General features: G+C 35.1%; 1 protein-coding gene across 2 annotated transcripts in view; it reads left to right on the top strand.

Moving 5' to 3' along the window:
- RB1CC1 (RB1 inducible coiled-coil 1) overlaps positions 1-19,778 on the top strand; it is a 65,979-nt gene that overhangs the window by 17,043 nt on the left and 29,158 nt on the right. For both annotated transcript variants that reach the window (XM_074550997.1, XM_074550992.1), the window contains exons 4-9: positions 543-669; positions 927-1,097; positions 11,237-11,439; positions 12,502-12,937; positions 16,840-17,010; positions 18,820-19,004. In XM_074550997.1, coding sequence (XP_074407098.1) covers positions 543-669; positions 927-1,097; positions 11,237-11,439; positions 12,502-12,937; positions 16,840-17,010; positions 18,820-19,004 — 1,293 coding nt within the window. The remainder of the gene's footprint in view (positions 1-542; positions 670-926; positions 1,098-11,236; positions 11,440-12,501; positions 12,938-16,839; positions 17,011-18,819; positions 19,005-19,778) is intronic.

Raw genomic sequence — 19,778 nt, 5'->3', positions numbered from 1 at the left:
TCTGTGATATTTATGTTAATTTGTCATATACATATTGATTGTTGAATTTCCTGTTATTGTTAAGTGCTTTATGTACGGTAAATCAGTCAGAGTTTATTAGGTGGAATTGTGGTTGTGCTGTGAATAATGAAGTGTTGATAGTCTTGACTTCTAGGGCCTTAGCAAGTCAGCTGTTTGGTTGTACAGTATAAATTCAAGGAACACAATATGACTTTTACAGTTGCTATCCTAAATGCTTGGTGTGACTTAATCCAGAATTTCAGCATTCCAGCAGATCTGGGAAAAAATATTGCTGGTGATATATATCAGCAATGCAGAGGCTGTTTTCTTTTAGCTGATAGCGTATTGATTGGATATCCAGAATGCAACACATCATAGCACTTACAAAATTTAGAAATATGTAATTGTGCAGAATAAAAATACTTCTTTTAAAAATGTTCTGCTTAGACACAGATAAGTCACCTGTGTCTCTTACAGAAATACGTACAATTTGAGACATGAGTAATCTGATAGCATCAACTTCTCTTCCCATTTTTTTTCAGTGTGGCTGATCTGAAATATGCAATTCAAACAAAGTATAAGATTGCCATTCAGCACCAAGTACTGGTTGTCAGTGGAGGAGAGTGTATGGCACCAGACAGAAGAGTGTGTAGTTACAGTGCTGGAACAGTAAGTTCATGCTGCATTCTTAGCCTAAACTTTCATTTATAGGGGAGGAAAAAGAATAATTAAGGACCATGCCTTAATTTTTCTTCCATAGTTTGCTGGATTTCTTTCATTTGAGAAACAGGTGTTTATGTATTCAGCTTCTAAGTGTAGATTTTAACATGTTCTCAAGACACATTACTCACATGAGGAAATAATTGATTATTAAACAGCAAGTTACCTTTACTCAGTGTTTGGTTTTGTTTCCTTTTTGAGTGTAGGACACCAACCCAATTTTTTTATTCAACAAAGAAATGATCTTGTGTGAACGTCCACCAGCTATCCCCAAAACCACATTTTCAGCAGAGAATGAGATGGAATTGAAAGTAGAAGAATCTCTTATGATGCCTGCAGTGTTTCATACAGTAGCATCACGAACACAACTTGCTGTGGTAAGTAGATTGTTACTGGATTTGCACACCAAAGGAAAATATGTCAGAGGGAAAGCTTGATGTAAAACATGAAATAGTTTCTTCAAAAGGCAGTAAAAAATGTTGTATTAGTGGTGATGTACTCTTCAGAGCCTTTGTCTCAGAGTTTCAAGGTAGGTTTTGAGAGATGTGCTTGCTTCTTCAGCATGTTCAGAGTTTCTTTCAGAACTGTAGTGTGAGGCACCTTTTGGATGTGTACATTTGCAAAAGTATTTACAAAACAAAAATGATCAGATTACTTGGACCATGCCTTAATGCACTGCCTTATTTTCCAACAACTTTTAGTCCGCCTCAGCCTGAAATGAGAAAAGTAACTTTGGAAGCGATGTTAACTCAAGTAGAAAATTAAAACTATGATTTTTAAAAGCATGTTGCCACTCTTCTGTTTTATGCTCATATTTTATGTCTAAACTGGTGAGGAATTAATAAAACAAAGCTTTTTCCCACAGTTCAGGTTGCTTATTATTGAGTACTGCCTCTTACTTGCATATTGCATATATTTACTTGCAAGTTGGTCAGAAGTGCAATTTGATTATTTCTGTGTTGTTTTGATAGGGAAAAGTGGCTCACTGCAGCATGGTCAGTTAAATACTAATGTGCATGCAGTAAAAACCAGCTGCATGCTCAAGACACTGTCACAATGCCTTCAGTAGTTATGTTTTATTTTTACAGATTGTTTGTGTATTAAAAACTGATCTCCTTTTCTTTACAAATTTTACATTTAAATTTATTAAGCATTTTTCATATCTCTAAAGATTATTCCAGTGGTTGGCAGCAGGAGAATAGTTATGTGGAGCGCCTCACACAAAATGAATAGTGATATGTTTTTTGTCTTGGTAAAAAGTTTGTTAGTTTTAGTGACAACTCCAATGCAGTTAAGAAGAACATGTAGCACTTGAAGTGGCTGGCATTTAATACTACAAAGCAGAATTTAGAGAAGCTTGTTAACTGTTTTATAGAGAACAGGGATTTTGGCATCCTGGCCTGTCAGGAGGGGGAGGGTTCTCCTGAATAATGTGAAATAATGTGACCTTGGCATACAGTCTGATTTAAGGCAAGGACTGAGTCCCATAGACTCTCTTTCTCTCTCCCCCACCTGTTGACAGTTAGAGCTGACTTTGTAAATAGGACCTTGAGTTATTAGGTGTCTGTGAGTCATATGACTGTCATAGGCAAGAGTAGATACCAATGTGAGTTCAGCTAAGGAGTAGGAGGTTTTCAGTTAGGCTCTAGTTTTACCAGCTGAAACTGAAAGTGCTTTAAAACCATTCTTTGTGAAGTATTAAGAGGAGGTTATAAAAGTAAGGAAGACTGATAGCTTCTAAATACTTCACATTGATTTGATGTGAAGGTGGGACTGTAGTAATTGCTACAGTCTTTGTGTTTTGTTGAGGATAATGGAAGTGAATGGTGATGATACTCAGTTTCATGTTTCTCACTGTTGTTTTATCTGGTTTCTCTGTTCTGTACCCTGTTTTTTGCTCTTAGATTCTTAAGTTGGCTTTCAGTTTGGTAAAATTACTATACAACAATGGAACATATTTAGTCCCTCTGGAGTAAGCTTTTTTTATATTCCAAGGTTTTATAAAAATACTCCTATTTAGACTTGAAAAGAACTGTTGATGCTGCCTAATATTCCCCCTTTGAGTCTGAAGACTGTATTAATACACAGTGCATGCAAGTTCATTTCAGTATTTATGCCTTTTAAATATGTTACTTAGAGGATCTTTCTAAAGATCTAAATAACATATTTATAGTTGTTTCTACATTCTGGGTGCAGGTCTATAGTACTATTAATATTTAGCTACAGACTGGAAACTATACAGAGTGATCATGAGTTGACTTGCAAGGAGAAAATAAATATTTCCATACTCAGTGTCACCTATTAGTAGCATTGCAGGACTGGAGGAAGCGGGGGCAGGAATTGTCTTTAAACATGGGTCCAGGTAGAATTCAGGTGTTATTTTTAGCTTGCAGATTTATTTTCAGGAAGATTATTATTTGTTCCCCACTTCTGAGAGTTCTTCCCTCCTTATAAAATGGTTATAGTGATGGTATTTGTTTTCTTATGAAAAACTTGGAAATTTATGTAAAGATTAAATAGGTAGTAATATTCTTAAATCTGACTCACCTTTACATTGACATTTTATTTTATCCAAGATTTTAAATGTTCTAAAGCCACAGGCTCTGTGTTAGGCTGTGAAAATGAAATGAGTACTTCTCTGGGATATCAGGGGACTGATAAATCCATCATATGTAATAGAAGATTAGTAAATAGTCTGTTGTGATTTTTAGATGTACCAAGGTGTGAAACCTGTGTAAAGAAGTATTGCAGTGTTGTACTAAAATAGTTTTTCATGATGCCTGCTTGAAGAATATTGAACAGTAATTCAAAAGAAACTGAGGGAGGACTGGGAATGTGGTTAGATCATTAATCTTCTCCAAGGTTCACCGTAAGCCTCTTGCCTGGGAGGAAGAAGGAACATGGGATACTAATCCTTCTCAAAATTGATTAAGATCTGGGGAGAGCTAGAAAGGCTCTGAACCTCTGTGGTTGTGTGATTGATGCACCCAAAGTCACACTGAGAGTACTGTATGGGAGAGTTCCTACAAAATAATCCAAGCTTTGTCTTTTTATTAATTCTAGAGAAATGGTAACCTGCTTTACCAGAAAAACAGAATGGCAGTACTTGATGATGGAGAGGTTTTTGCCTGTTGTAATTAGAGCATTTTAATTAATTAAATTTGACTAATTAATATTTACTACTAATACATGTGCTATTATATGATAATGTAGTAGGAAAATAAAGGTTACATTCTAAATTATTGCTTATGAAAAAGTCTTGCCTTTGTCAACAACAAGAAGCAGTGATGTATACATATTAAAAGAAAGGAAGAATATTTGGTAGCTACTTGTTTCTATTTAATCTGGTATCTGCTCTGCCCAGAGACTATAGGATATGATCTTTAAAATCAGACTTGATAGGAAGTTGAAAACATAGAGTGATATATGGCCTCTAATTTTTTTCCTCTCAGTAAAAGTAGTTCTAGGGTCTCCTTTAACAAGTATTTTTAGGAATCCATGCATTGTGGCCTCTCCATCATTTTTTCTATACTGTAATTTCTCTGTCTGTTATTGAATTAAATTATTTTTTTGCTTTCTGCCCTTTTTTTTTTTTCCATAATCAGTTGTTACAACTCAGGTATGGAAGCCATACTTTAGCTTCATTGTGGAAGTCTTGGCATTCTTATGGCCTCTTGCATATATATATTTGTAGGATATATGTAAAAGCAGCCATCCCCCCCAACAATTAACACTAATTTCTTTGAGTTACATAAAAAGTAAAAAAGCTGCATGAAAAAAGTTACAATCTTTTTTTATGTTTCATGACTCCTAACCAAAAATTATTCCTGTGCAGAATGTATCTTGCATTTGGTTTTCCATGGTACTGTGTGTGTCAGACATCCATTTTCTGTTTCTTTCTGTTTTCATGATTTTAACATTTATTATGGATTTTCTTAAGTTCCTGTTCACCACCTATGATCTCGTTATGTAGAATTCAAAGCATAAAGATTAGGTAGCTTTAAAGAAGCTACATCTGTTCCCTTAACTAATTCCTTTACTATTTAAACTGAAATTCTTGTCACAGGTTTTGTCATTTGCAATATGATGTCTTTGTTCATATGTTTTTTTAAAAATCTCAGTAAAGTCAACTCTCTAAGCCTGTTTTCATTTTATGTCTTGGCATTCTGGTTTCTCCTGGGCTAAAAACTTACATTTGAGATGTCTCTGCCTGAAGGGCTCCAGGTTGCCTTTTTTGCAGCCTGGTATCCCACCTTTCTTGCAGTTGAGCAGTTCTTGCAGTGAGCTGCATTATGTGGACAGTGAGATGCACACAGTGTTTGCAAAAAGTTACGTGCACACCAGCTGAGAAAACAAGCTGTTCTCTACACAGTATATTGTGCAATAGATTGTGTAGTGTCAATCTCATGGTCTTTTAACACCACTATTTAAAATAATTTCTGGTAGTTTAGCCTTTAGGAAAGGATTTTTTTTTTTCCAATTGATCCAACTGAAGTTCATTTTTCTGGGAGGGATTTTGAACTTTTTGGGAGTGGGTGTCTTTCACACTTCATGGGATGCTGCTGCTGTCATAATCAAACTGTCAATTCCTGTCAGTTCTTCTTTGAGAAGTGGAAATGAGGATGAGAAACTGTGTGGTCATTTCATTTGGTTGTGTAAAACCGCGACTGTAGTCATAGTGCATAGTCATAGATCGTTCTCAGTTTAGTTTCAAACACTTCAGATATTTAAGCCAAGAAGTATAGTCATGCTTCCTGTAAACTGTGGATCTACTATTTAGAGAAATGCTCTTTTCTACTAGAAAGTTGTTTTGAGACTCTCTGAAAAGAATTATTTTAAAATATTATTTTTCTTCATGGTGTGTAGTGTTTGAAATAATTGTGTTGCCGAATTAATTTTGGCTAAAATATTTGTCTAATAGTCAGGCACACTTCTGGCTCCGCCTAAGAAGCCCACATTTCTCTGTAACTCAGATCAGTCTCAATCTTTTAAAGTAATTGAGTAGGGTGTGGTAAAATGGGCTTTAGTTTATCCCAAGGTATAATGAAAGATTTACTCCAAGGTAGGTCTTTCTAAATGCTACTATAGAATTTTTTTTGACCTTTGTAACCAAAATTTTAGATCAAACTTTTAAAAAATTGATCAGAACAAAAAAAAGGTGAGTGACTTGGAATCAAGCTAGTGGAAGCCAACACTTACCTTATACCATGGTATGACTCCCTGATGTGGTGGTTTATATAATTTCTCAGTTTGTTTTTTGATGTGAAGTTCTGTCACTTGACTTCTCCAAATCTGCTTATAATATCAGAGAGAACTAGTGAAAGCATTACTGAAGAAAGGAATTAATCTGTCACTTAAAAAATGACTTCTACTGTGCTATGCTGGTGAAATAAGTACTTTCTGAGTAGGAAATAAATTATGAGCTGTGTGGACAAATGTCCAAAGGACACATTCACCAAAAATAACCAATATTAAAGGAGAATGGAATAAACAGCTGTCTACTGAAAGAAGTTACCATGAAATATCAGTCTCCCTCACAGTGAAGTTAACTGCTCCAATTACAGGGTTTTTTTACAACTTAAATGTTGAAGTGTACCTTAATTTAGTAGTTGCATGTAACAGCTGTGTATGTATTGGAGATAATGGTCTTGGTTACTAATTTTGGTAAACAAGGTAACAATTCTTTGTTGTGAAAGCATTTATCTGCTGTTGTGGTAAGTCTGTGGAATTTTACTTTCAAGGATCATTTCTATTGGTCTGAGGTTGATTGAAACCTGTAAGGAGTCCCTTGTACAGGATTCAGACACATAGCAATAGAGGACTTTGACTTATTTCCTTCTACCACAGGGTTTTAGAAAATGGAAAGAACCCTGCATTTCCTGAGAACTTTTGTTCTTTAGAGGTAAGTCCAAAGATCACTTAAGACAAAACAGACCGTTGTCAGATTTTGCTCATTCAGATGAGCAGAATTATGACAGCAGGATGCAGAGACAGTCTTGAAATGAATACTAAACACTTCACCAGTTAATTTCTGCTTTAAATAAAACATACTTTGTTGATTCTACTGATTTTTGGTTGAAACCTAGGAAAAAGAATTCATTATAAGAAGATTCTTCATCAGAAAAATCACCTACATTTAATTTGTGATTCTCAAAGGAAATAATTCAGCTACACACTCTGTTACAACACCTAGCCAAAGATTAAATGCATTCTGGTGGCCCTGTGGATTTCTTGAAAAATTTGGTCTTGAAGATGTCATTATTTATTCTTCAAATAACAGCACGTAGGGATTAGTCTGGGTCTTGGTATTCATGGTCTGCTAGTAGTGCTCTTTTAGGTTCTCATTCCAGTGTTGCAGTGAGGCAATTGCTGTTCTAGATATGCTGCTGTACCTCTGTAGGATGATTGTAGCCCTACAAGGCAACTGAAGTTAACTTTTGTGCTCTGTGAAGCATTGGGTGTCTGCCAGTAAGACTTGAGTGTGTCTGTGAATAGTCAATGACAAAAGCAAGCCTGTTGTTAGGCAGGCTTCCTTTTCTGTGCTGGAGCTGGCAACCTTACTGAGAAGCATTAAAATATATGTTGGATTGCAGGCCTTTATTTCTGTGCTTGATATAATTCAGTTTTTAGACTTCATTTAGCAGAGAGCTGCTCAATTCTTTCTTGTATAGAGCTATACAGTTATATGAAATAAATTGGTCTAGTGCCTTTTAAAGTAGCTTGAGATCTCTCGCAAAAATGTTGTCTATGGAAGTAGACAGCAGGTAGGAAGAACAAGCCACATCACCTGAAGGTTTATTTCAGAAGTGATGGCAAGAAAGGTACATTTGTGTATCTTTTAATTTCATAACTTCAAAGAAAATAGTTAAAGTTAAATTTGATAGATACTCTAAATTATGCAAAACAACTTCTCTACTGTATTTTCTTGCTGTGTGCTTTCACAGTTTGAAAGCAGGATGACTAAAACAAAACTAATGAAATGTTGGTTTAACATAGTGTTCTTCTTGTATGCACTAGTATCTGCTTAGTATAGTCTAAGTCTGAAACAGCTCTGGCATGTGCACAAATAGTTACTCCGTGTGGTTTGATCTTCATTAGAGTCATCTGTTTGGACCCTCCTGAATTCAGAGTAATATTCTTTACTATTTAATGTAATGAGCTTATTTCATGATATAGCTTAAGAAAGCAACATCAAAAGCACTGAAATCACTGCTGTGTTTCTGTGGACTCTAATTGCATGCCACACTGACATAATTCTCCTGTTTGCCTCCTACCACCTAGACAGAATTTCTGTGGCACATGTAAAAATAACTTTGAGAGGATGATAATATGGGATGCTGTTGTAATACCTTGCATGTGTGCCCTGAAACATGTCTGTTAATTTGTACAATCTGATTTGCAGTCTATTAGCATATGTATAACTTTGAATACATGTTACTTGAAAGAAACTTTGCCAATGAATTTTGATCTCAGAGTTAGCCCAGAAAAAAAATCTTTTGCCTGTGAGAGACTTGGTATGTCTCAGTGGTTATGATTGAGATGATTTATGAGCAATATTAATGATGGCTTTCATAAGAGGATTTTAATTTAATGTCCACGTCTCCTGTGTATACATTAAGAAGCTGCAGCTCATCTGTCAAAGAATACCTGGTTGCGTACTTAGATGGCCTTGGAGTATTTTTATGTAATAGTTCCTTTGGGCATGTATCTGTTTGAGAGATTCTGACACTTAGTAGAATGTCCTCCTGTTACAATGTTTCTGAAAAATTAACAAGTTGTAATTTGCTACTCTGGGAAATACTGTTCACCTTTGCTTTTCTAGGAACCAGACTGCTGGGATAGGAGCTCCTGTTTGAGTTAACTTTTAAATTCCCACAGGTTACACTCTTAGATACAAAGTGTCAGTGCTGGTTTTCAGTTGTGTACCAAGTGATCCTAATTGTGAGGATTTTTTTTTCTACTTGTAACTTCTGTTTTGTGTTTGAAAGTGTTTTGCTGGGGAAACAAGCTTGTTAAAACAAAAATATTAAATTTGCAACACTTAGGTTCTGAAACGAGTATCAAAAATGACATATAATAAAGCTTCATAGGGCAGCTCTGACTTGTAACTTTTGACTTCTATAGTGAACACAATAAATTGATCTAGCTGAAAAATCAAACATTGCCCACTAGTTAAGAATATGTCTTAAGGTGGAAAGTGGGGTCATATGAAGCCTAGTGCTTACTTTAATGTGTTAAACACATGAGCTGTGCTGTGCTAAGTGAGCTTGTCCAAAGGAAAATAGAACTGGCAAAAACCTCTACTCAGGGCATTTAAAGAAACAGGTGAGCCCGGTCTATACTTTGGTTGATACTCATTTGGAGGAAATACATAAAAAGACTTTAGGATTAGTTTTGATTTTGTAGGTGGCTTATATTGTTTTAAACTGTTTAAAACTAATGTGTGTTTTTGTATATTCTCTCACTTCTGGAACTATGGCTCATAGTGGTTTGAAGAGGTATGGCTCCTCATTTGGCAGAAGGTTGACTTTGAGAGAGAATAATTTTTGTGAGTTTAAAGTAAAATGTTTGGGTACTTTTCCAAGATGTACATTAGAATGCAGCAGAGGCATTCTAAAAGTAACCTTTTCAGCTTCATATTATTGGTATAATTTTTTTTTAATATCTTAGGGTAAAACAGCTGGTTCTTTTGGTTCTTAATGTGATAACAGAGGAAGCAGTAATTCAGCTTTTTTATATGCTGTGCAATTTGCCTTTGTACTTGTATACAAAGTCAATTTAAGACAGTAAAAAAAAGTTCAAATGTTCAAGTCAATATTACATTAGTCAGGTTATGTACATTTAAATTGTACTACCAAACATGGGATAGTCTGGAGAAGATGACTTGCAGATTTCAGCATTGTCTGGATACCATCCCAGTTGTGTTATTGGTTGATTTTTGACTTAAGGAGCAAGAGTTCCTGGAGCAATTAAAATAACCATTCTTTTCAAACTGGAAATCATCATTCTCACATGCACAAGAAGCTGCGAAAATTCAGAAAACAAGAAGAGAAATACCACCTTTACTACAAAGTGATAGGAAATTGTATTGCCAACCTAGGATTTTGTTGAGTTGCATATATGGCTTTTTTGAATATTCATCATTCATCTGCTGATAGCTCAGCTATCAGTGATTTGAAGGACAGTAGAATTTTGTCATGTTGCTTGAAACAAGGCTTGGACTTCTGAAATGGGGAGGATGATGATAACTTTCAGTATGATTGTGAAATGTTTGTTTAAAATGCCATGCCCTTTTGTGGTTTATTTCAGAATGTAAGTGTTGTTGGTCCCTAAATTTTTTTGAGTGCATATGTGCTGCTAACCATGTGTTCAGCAGCAAATGCATTCTGAAATACACGGACGTGTTGGGTTTTTAACACTGCTTTCTCACTGTATTTTGTATAACTTGTTTTTCCATGCATGGTTTTCTCACATGTATGATGGCACAGGGGAGTTGTGTTCAGTCCTGATTTAACAGCATGCTCAATCTGCAAAAAGTGAAAAGGCCTTTTTCTTGTAGGTTAGATAGATACTAAAACCTAAAGTACAGGTGTGTGCAGGAAAGTATTTTCCAAGGAGTCTGTAACTGGTAATGTTCTGAGCTGAAGGATTTATTCTATACCTTTTTATTACTTTTTGATGTTTTGATAGGCTCTTTGAGAGGAACAGCCTTTTTCTTAAATTGCCAAATTTAAAGTAGTTTCTCTTCCTACTAGTTGAAACTTTGGAATTGATTATAACGGGCTTTGCTGTTAGTACACTTTTATTAAGATCTGGTAATTGCCATATGTAGACCTCTGTTTTAACTTTGCCAAGTGGGGCAGTAAATTCTTACCCTATTATGGCAGTAAAATGCCTCTCTGTCACCCAGTGCTTTAACAGAAAACTTAACTTCCACATTGGTTTGCAGATGCCAAGTTTCAGGATATGTTTTAGAGCTTTGTGAACACTGTACTGCTTTTTATCATGTTGCATCTGGTTTATTAATCAATGAAAGACTTAAATTATTTGCCCTTCTGTTTCCTCATGCATCTGTTCTTGCACCTGATCCACCTGTGCTTTTTGCTGGCTGATTATGCATTTTATTGTCTTGTTCTGAGCTTCTGCTTGGCTCATCAAAAATGTACTCCTTATTGGACCTTGATTGCCAGTTTTTTTCTACCATATTATTAGTATGAGGGTTATTATTCATGTGTGTGTACCCTGAATATTTCATATTATCAGCATTTGATTCATTTTGTAAGGTGGTTTTGGAGCTACAGTTTTCATCTCTGTTTTGAAGAGTTCTCAGTAAATAGTACATACTTTATTGTCATCTAATTAACTTCCTTTATTCTTAATTCTTTAAAAAGTGTTATTTTTATGAAGTTTTAAGGTGTACAACTTCCTAGCTGTCTGAGTTTCATACTTTTATGTTAATATCTTAAATAAAGCTACAACAACAGCCTGATTAGTATTTTGTTGATTGTTTTTTCAGGAAATGTATGAGGTTGCCAAGAAGCTTTGCTCCTTTTGTGAAGGTCTTGTACATGATGAACATCTACAGCATCAAGGCTGGGCTGCTATAATGGCCAATTTGGAGGATTGTACAAACTCTTACCAAAAGCTGCTTTACAAGTTTGAAAATGTGTATTCAAGCTATTTGCAGTCCATAGATGATATCAAATTGAAACTTACACAGTAGGTTTGCTGTTAAATTCATTTGCAGTCTCCAAATTTACTCAATTTTAAACTTAGTTTTTTCAAGTGTTTTATGTCTGGTGCTTATTCTGATTAATCAAGCATGTCTTTGTTTGATTATGTGTCATGGAGAACATTCTTTTTGTTCTATGCTAGTAACTTTTTTTTAACTGACATTTTTCCCTGTATTCGTCAGCACAAAGAAACCTGTATTGAATTGTGTGGAAGATAAGCTTGTTAATGAACAGCTGCTTAAGAGCTGGAGTCATTCCAAATGTCCACAACAAAAAGCTGGATAACAAATTTAGACAACAACATGTTTAAATACCTATTTACACTTTTGAATTAATTGGTTTTTAACAGCTTGAACTGATATTTAGATTTAAAATCTGTGTTGAAAGTATGAAGTCATAGCATAAACTTTGAGTGGATTTGTATACTTTTGAAATGGATGGGGGGGCATGTATGTAAAAATATATCTATTGTTTGTGTGTGTGTCTGTACTTGTGTCCTGCAAACTCTAGGTGTTACTTCAAAGAAAATTTTTATATATTTGTAGCCACTGTAGTATTGTGGTATTTTTATGAGTGTTTTGCTTAGCAGAATATAAATGGATATTGGATCCTTAAAAATATATGTTTTTAAATATGTTTGTCTTTTAAAAAAAAAAAGTTCAACTGCATAACTTTTACCAAATAGCAACTATTCAAACTCTGCAGAAGTAGTCAGACAGAGGACACTCAAAGCTCTGATAAGAAGTGTTGATACCCATGCATATAGGACACATAAGTCCTAGTTGTGCATTTAAACAAAGAAGTAGGTGTCTCTGTTTATCACTTTTTTTCATTCAGTATAAGCAAAACTTTGACTTCTTTAGCTGTCCTTCCATGATGTTGATATTCAGCACAGAAGTTTTAAAGGGTGGTAGCAAAATAATTATGAAATCTGCTTCAATTCTAAAATGAATAACAGTTCATATTGTGGGTGATTTTTAACTAAGATTTCATATCATGTTGGCTTCTAGATACTGATGTTTTTTTTCTTTTCACTTTTTCAAAAAAGCTTGGGTTCTGCTGTTTCTATCATGGCCAAGATACCACTGCTGGAGTGCCTAACAAGACATAGTTACAGAGAGTGTTTAGGAAGGCTGGAGTCTTCCCCTGAACATGGAGGAGCAGAAAGTGAAGACACAGAGGATGGGAAATCTCCTGAATTGGTGCTTTATCCTGATATATCTAAAGTGAACAGTAAATCAATGTTAGCATCATTTTGCAAGTCAGTTGAACATTCAGCTTTGGAAGGCACAGATCCTGAAAATGTAAAAGATGATAAAGAATCTGGTCAAAATGCTACTGTCCAGGACAATGAAATGTCAGTAGAATTGAAAGATGATGATCAGCCTTCCTTCAATGTGTCTTTGTTAGACTGGATAAATGTTCAAGATAGACCTAATGATGTTGAATCCCTGGTCAGAAAATGTTTTGATTCCATGAGCAGGGTAAGTTAATGATTTTTTAAAAATCAAATTGCATTGCATTTGAAGGCTGCAGCTTTTTTTTCCACATGCAGGTGCTTTTGAAGTGACTGACTCATCTCTTTTGTGGCTTGTTTCTTGGATAACTTTCTGCATGAAAGCCAAAGCAGAGACTGGGGGGGGATAAGTGTGGGGAAGGTGTTTTATGAGAATGAATGTTAAGAATTTGATCTTTAGGAAGATGTATAATTTTATGAATGCTTGTTGTCTTGCTTTTTCAAATAGCTCTTTCTTTTGGAAAGCCAAAAGCTTCTTGTAGTGTATAAGCAAAGTGACACTATCATTTCTTTGCCTTTTTCATAGAAGCTACATTTATAATAAAATGATTTTCCTGGACCAAATTAATGTTGAGTTTAAAATAGTTAAGTCCTTATTAAAATATAAAAAGAAATATGGTTGATTGTGATAAATTTATAATTTATGTCTCAACCTTCATTATTACCTGATACAGAGGTGCTCAGAAGGGCCCAGTTAGCCAGTTTGTATTTCTTCTGCTGGAAGAATACAACAGTGCTTGCTTTAATTTCAAAATTAATATTTTAATCAGTGAGCATTATAACCTTTTAAACTTCTTTTACCTATAATTTTCCTTCTCTCTTTGCTTTCACTGTAGCTGATATTTCTTACATTGTCTAGCCTTGTTTGCATAGGTATAATATACTATTACAACACAACATAGCTTGAACAAAGAAAACATTTTCTGTTGTTTGTGACACTTTATTTCCTCTGTAAGGTAGGACTGGAAGACTGAATCAGTGATTTATAAAACCCATCTGTTGTAGGGAACATCATGGTATGGTCAGTTCTGTGCATTGATATTATGATTGTCTTAAAATTAATTGGAGAATTTGACCTAATTTTAAGGGCTAAGATTTTAGTAGTGCAGAAAAGGCTAAGAAAAAGATTGGACATTATAAGTTTGGTTTTTTCTTCAACAAAAACAATAATTAATTTTGTATGCTAAAGACTTCCTATTGGCTGAAGCCTGAGACAGTTCTCCATCCTGTTTGTTCAGCAAGGCTATAAGGTGCTTTCTACTATTATAAAGCAAGAGTAACAGAACCTGCTAGATGGGTTGTGAGACAATAAATTCCATTTCTACATAATATTAACAGAACACAGATGTGTTCTAAAAGTTTTAAAAATCAGTATTGATGAGATGGATATTAAACAATTGCTTCCAAATAAATTATAGCATTCCAAAAGATACAAAAACGCTAAGAACACTTTGGTTAAGTACATGCTCTACCTTTTTTGATCAGCTTGTAGTCTTATCTGACACATATCATGTGTTTTAGAGGCTCTGTCTTGTACTTGGTTTTTCTGTCCTTGTCTTATCGAAGATTAGGCAGAAATCCTTTATTTTGACTATTGTAATTGTGTGTTAACTCCAGTCAATTTTTATGGGAAAAAGTTGTGATTGAACCTGCAAAAAATGCAGTTTCTTTTTGTATTTGTGGTATAAGCAGAATTGGCAGGTAGGGAAGGTGTTTCAGTCTGAGTATTCTGGCCATCACCAGAGCAATTGTGATTGATCAGTCCCAATCCATTTTGGCTCATGAAAAACTCCCAGAGCTTTGAAGTAATGTGTTCCTGATTCTCCATAGGAAAACATTGATTTACTTTGTTTTGATAGCAGCAAAAGCAGACAAAGCATTGAATCTTTGCTTACCACTGGTTTAGAATTAGTTGAAAACAGAAGTGGCTTGCAGCTGAAAATGAAAAGAAAGTCCTAAATAAATAACTTGCAACATAATTTTTCTTTTAATATTCATTTGAGGTGACACCTTAATATAACAATTGGAAGAACAGAATAAAATGGCACTACCTTTTTTAAATTGTTTTGCCTACATTCTCCCCGTGCCCTTTCCTTCTTAGAAATATGAGCCATACAAATGGTTTGTGATTGCAATTCTTATTTCAAAAACTGAATTCAGGTAAGAGTTTCCTGAAAGCTTAAAGCACAAGAGTAAGAGGTAGTCTTGACATAATTGGTGTGTTGCACAGAGTGCTGCTAAGTTTCTGATGGTTCTAGCCTCTAGATGTTTCTACGAAATGGCACTTCTACTTCTTGGCTGCAGTAAAAGCACTTGGGTAAGTAGGAGCTAACCAGATGTTTTTGTTAAGTGCTGTCATAGCCTCTTAAGTAAGAGGCTAGAAATGGAGGTTACTTTAAAGTGATGAAAAGAGCAGTATTATCTGCCAGTGAAAGTAGAGATGGATGCTTCAGATGCAATTAGGGTAAAGATGAGATAAAAAGAGTGGATGGAAGAAATAGGTAGGAAAAGAATGAGAGGAATAGCCACTCTTTGTAAAAAGAGGTAACACAGCATAAGTTTAAGAACATGAAAAAAAACCCACTATATTGTTCTTTAGTATTTTGTTTTTTAAGAAACTTTTCTGGATTCTGCAGTGGACTGCAGGATGTCTTAGGGAGTAATCTTGAACAGGATGGCAGTGAAGATGATCCTGTAAAATCAATCTGGTTAAATGCTTCTGTTACTGTTTCTTGAAGATGGACAAGTGACTTGAGAAAAGACTAAGATTCAGAAGACATTGCATATGAAAAATTAACCTTTGATTTCAGAGAGGTTGCATGTATTTTGTCACATTAATGACAGCACTTTGTGTTTATTCTAAGGAGTTCTGGGCTATGACTAGGTTTTGTTACTTTCCCATGAAGTTCTTGGTTGGCTGTTTTGGTTTTTTGTTTGTTTCTTTCTTTCTTTGAAGTGAATGGAAGACCTATTCTTTATAGTTGCTCCTTAATTTTTCACGTTTCTCCTCTCCAGATTGCTCTCTCTAGCCCCCCCAGAAGGTTGTTTCCAGGATGAAGTGCTGTGTGGGAAAACTTAGTTAAATAGTGGATTGAGGGGGAAATACACTTTTACTTATGCTACTACTGAGTCAAATAATTGCTTTTTTTTGGAGGGTGGGGTTCATTTGTATGCTCTGTAAGTGGCATAAACCCTGCTCGTTGATGAAAGAAGCCAGTGCTGTAACAGCCAGTGTGACCTCACAAATAGCATCCTTTTCACTAAATTCTCTTCTAAGACATGGCATGCCATAACCATTTTGGATAAATTTGGGCAAATTTGTTCATCTTCTGTTATCACCTAATGATTTTTACTATGTTCTTGACTAATGTATTTCAGATTTACACTAAACTCTGACCTTCATAAGGTCATGTTGTTTCTAGAACTATTGTTTCAATTCACTACTCTTACAGTGTGAAGAGTCACCCTTAATATCTGTGGACATTGGTACACTCTTAATATTTCCAATACTTCTTTTTTTTCTCAGATATTATGAAACAACTTCAAAAACATGTTTCTGTTCAGAAAAAAACTCTCTAGCTAAAAGTATGACAAATATGCTCTTTTTTCATTAGGTCTTTTCCAGTTGCTTAGAAATTATCTGCTTTAAGTAGTCAATTAAAACACTCATTTAGTGGGAAAAGATTTGCAGTTCTTGCAGCTTTTTCTGACTACCCTCCCTTCTGCATTTTCCATTGAGCCACATTCACTGGGGGTTTTGATTGTAGCTGTGTAGACTCTGTCACAGGTCAGACTGTCCATTAGCTACAAAGTGCCTCTTCCATCTGCAACTCGCCTTGTCCCAGTGTTCCTTCTCTATAAGGATCCCCATTGCTCTGATTGGTCTGGTTGGAATACTTCAGAAAAGTTCATGCTGTAATATAGAATCCACATACTCATTTACTCAGAATTCTGAAACAGATGATAGATGTAGTCATACATTAGATGAAAAAAAAATTAAAAAGGAAAATATTTGAGGTTAAAAAACCTCATTTGGCTAACTTAAATCACCTTTCAGTGTGTCAAATACTAATAAATTTCTTTTTTTAGCTTGATCCAAGGATCATCCAACCCTTTCTGGCAGAATGTCGCCAAACTATCGCCAAACTAGATAATCAGAACATGAAGGCTATTAAAGGTCTTGAGGATAGACTCTATGCATTGGACCAGATGATAGCAAGCTGCAGCAGACTGGTGAATGAACAAAAGGAACTTGCTCAGGTAATACACAATTGTGTGTGCAGCATGGAAAGATGGTAGGCTTTTCTTATGTGTAAGCTGTTAAAGTTACAATGAACCAGTTGCATGTCTTTCTGCAAGATAGTTTTCAACATATCACACAGGGTAAATATGGTGCTATTTCATTACAATTTGACATTTAAATATTAGCAGTTTTTACATCTTGTCATGTTTTTGTGTGGTCTAAAGCTACAGCTAGAAAATCAGAACTTCAGTTAGAGATAAGTATTAAGTGTTAAGTAGATTAGTTTTAATTTTGAAAGGAGATATTGAAACCTTGGTAATTTATCACTCAGTCATACAGGATCAGGGAATAGGTTAATGGTTGGTCATCAGTGTTGCAGTAAGAAGAAAAAGTAGTATGCCTTCACTGGACAGTGTCATTTTAAGTGATAAGAAATTTAGTTAAATACTAAATATAAAATATGTAGCTCCTATTTTTAATGAACACTTCAGTATCATATGAAAGTTATTTTATTAAATACAGTTTATTAAATACAGTAAAAAGCTTGTTATCTTGATAATTAGGATTGTTCTTTAATGTCTTGTTTGCTACTGAAAATAAATAAAAGCCTATTTGGCAATACATGATAATGTTCAGATTTTCACCATGACCTTGGAGTTGCGACTCTGAAAAAAGGCATGAGTTTCTTACTCCTGCTTACACACTGATATATTATTGGTAGGGATAAATGAACAATCTTGTCTCTCTATTTTGAGGGAGCTTAGAGGCCCCTTTTGAGGAGGGCAGTGCTGGGCTGAAAGTTGTGTAGGAGCATGCTCCCTGTTGCCTCTTTGGTCTGGTAAATGAAGGTGGATACAACCAGTACTTCTGGCAGCATTGTTTAAAAGTGGAGCCTCTCTCCCAATAAATTCAATGAGTAAGTTTAGAAGCAAATACTGAATCTCAGTCTTGTGGACTTTATATTGTAGGCTAGTACTAAACTCAAGTGAATTTAGCATGATGGCTATGATGGCTAAGCTAGTCTTCCCATCCCTATGCTTGGTTGCCCTTTATTGTGAGTGGTACTTTGCAAGCTATTTTTTCCTTCTTCACTTGGATGAAGAGCCTACCTCAAGTTTATGAATCCCATTTTGGAGTAAGAAACGTTACAGTCAGCTGGAAAGAGACTTTGCCACCTTGTTTAAATGCTGCTGTAAATTTAGAATTTGTACCTTTTCAAGACTTGGCAGAGACTTCAGCTTTCAAACCTTCTTCCTTGACATTTCCTTTTATAAATTGTCTATTCCTTTACTTATGATGTAAGTGTACAGTTTGCATGCAAATAAGATGTGTTGCACTTGATCTTGGCTCTTGAGAAGAATTAGTTTCATGTGGGAATTTCTTTATGCAAGAAATAGAAATTCTTTAGCCCACGGTAGTATTGAACGTGCTCCAAGTTGATGTTTAATCTTTCAAATGCCAGAAGTGGGAGGAAGGTTGTTAGCAGAAGCTAGAATGATGGTTGATCCCCTCCATCCTAGTAACTATGTTTCTGCTGATTAAGTTTTGTGGTCTTTCACTGGTATTGGTTAGTTATGTGAAGTTCTGTTAGGGTTGTGTTGGTAGCTGTTTGGTAGGGGAATATGGAACAAAATTGATTGGACTGGATTATAGAACTGAAAGAAAGCAGCTCTGACACTTGCTTTCTGTATGTATCATTCTGTTATACTTCTCAGTAGTTACAGTAAGTTTGTTGAAATTCTTGCATTCTTTGTTCTCAAATATGTATCACTTTCACTCTTCTTGATTGTCACAAAGCTTGTGTAACAATGTCTCTCTTCCTCTAGGGATTTTTGGCTAATCAGAAGAGAGCTGAGAACTTGAAAGATCCTTCTGTGCTGCCTGATTTGTGTTTGAGTCATGCAAATCAGCTGATGATTATGTTAACTAATCACAGAAAACTGTTAGATATTAAACAGAAATGTACCACTGCCAAACAGGAGCTTGCAAATAATCTGCAAGTCAGACTGAAGTAAGTTAAAACTTCATAACTTTATAGTACTTCCACTTGCAGCAAGTCAGTTTAAGGAATGTGTGTCTGAAGGAAATCATTACTATGAAAAGGTCAAGAGTGCAAATCTTGTAGTGTCTCTGTTAGTATATATTCCTGTTTGCTTGATGTTGACTTGTTTGTATTTGTTGTTTCACTTTTGCTTCCATTCTGTCAGTAAAAGCAATTGTATGTTTTTTGTTACTTGTGGCATATACCTCCACCTTAAGTCTTTTCTGGTGGCAAAGTTGCTGTAATATTTCTCCTCAAGCACACCAGTTGATCACCTTCCCAATAGTTATCCTGTGGTTTAGTTATATTGATGTCTGTGCTTGAAATTTTTCTATTTATTATATGATTAAGGGAATTGAAGATGGAGCTACAAGATGTGAGAATTTGTTGCAGTGGCTGTTGCTTGTGGTGCGAGTACATTGTGTGGACTTCCCAAACAGTGTTATGTTCTTATTTCTTTGATAGCATTCTAATCTTCAATACCTTTTGCTAAAGCTTTTCAATAAGTATTTTTAAGATCTATAAACAAGAAGTGGTCTTTTTTTTTTTTTTTGCCCAGGATGTATCAGCGTTTTTTAATTCTGCTGGAGAAAGTTGCATTAGTACTACTCCTAAAGTTATTTATTCTAATAACTTGAATGTCTTACCAAGACATTCAAAACCAATGACTTAACTCAAATGGTGGTAGATATATGTTTTAGGTGTCTGGATATTCTGTGTGAGAAATTAATAGGAAACTGCAAG

The sequence above is a fragment of the Zonotrichia albicollis genome, chromosome 1 (assembly GCF_047830755.1).
Source record: "Zonotrichia albicollis isolate bZonAlb1 chromosome 1, bZonAlb1.hap1, whole genome shotgun sequence".
In the NCBI taxonomy this organism is placed as follows: Eukaryota; Metazoa; Chordata; class Aves; order Passeriformes; family Passerellidae; genus Zonotrichia; species Zonotrichia albicollis.
This window is presented reverse-complemented; position numbering and strand designations above follow the sequence as displayed.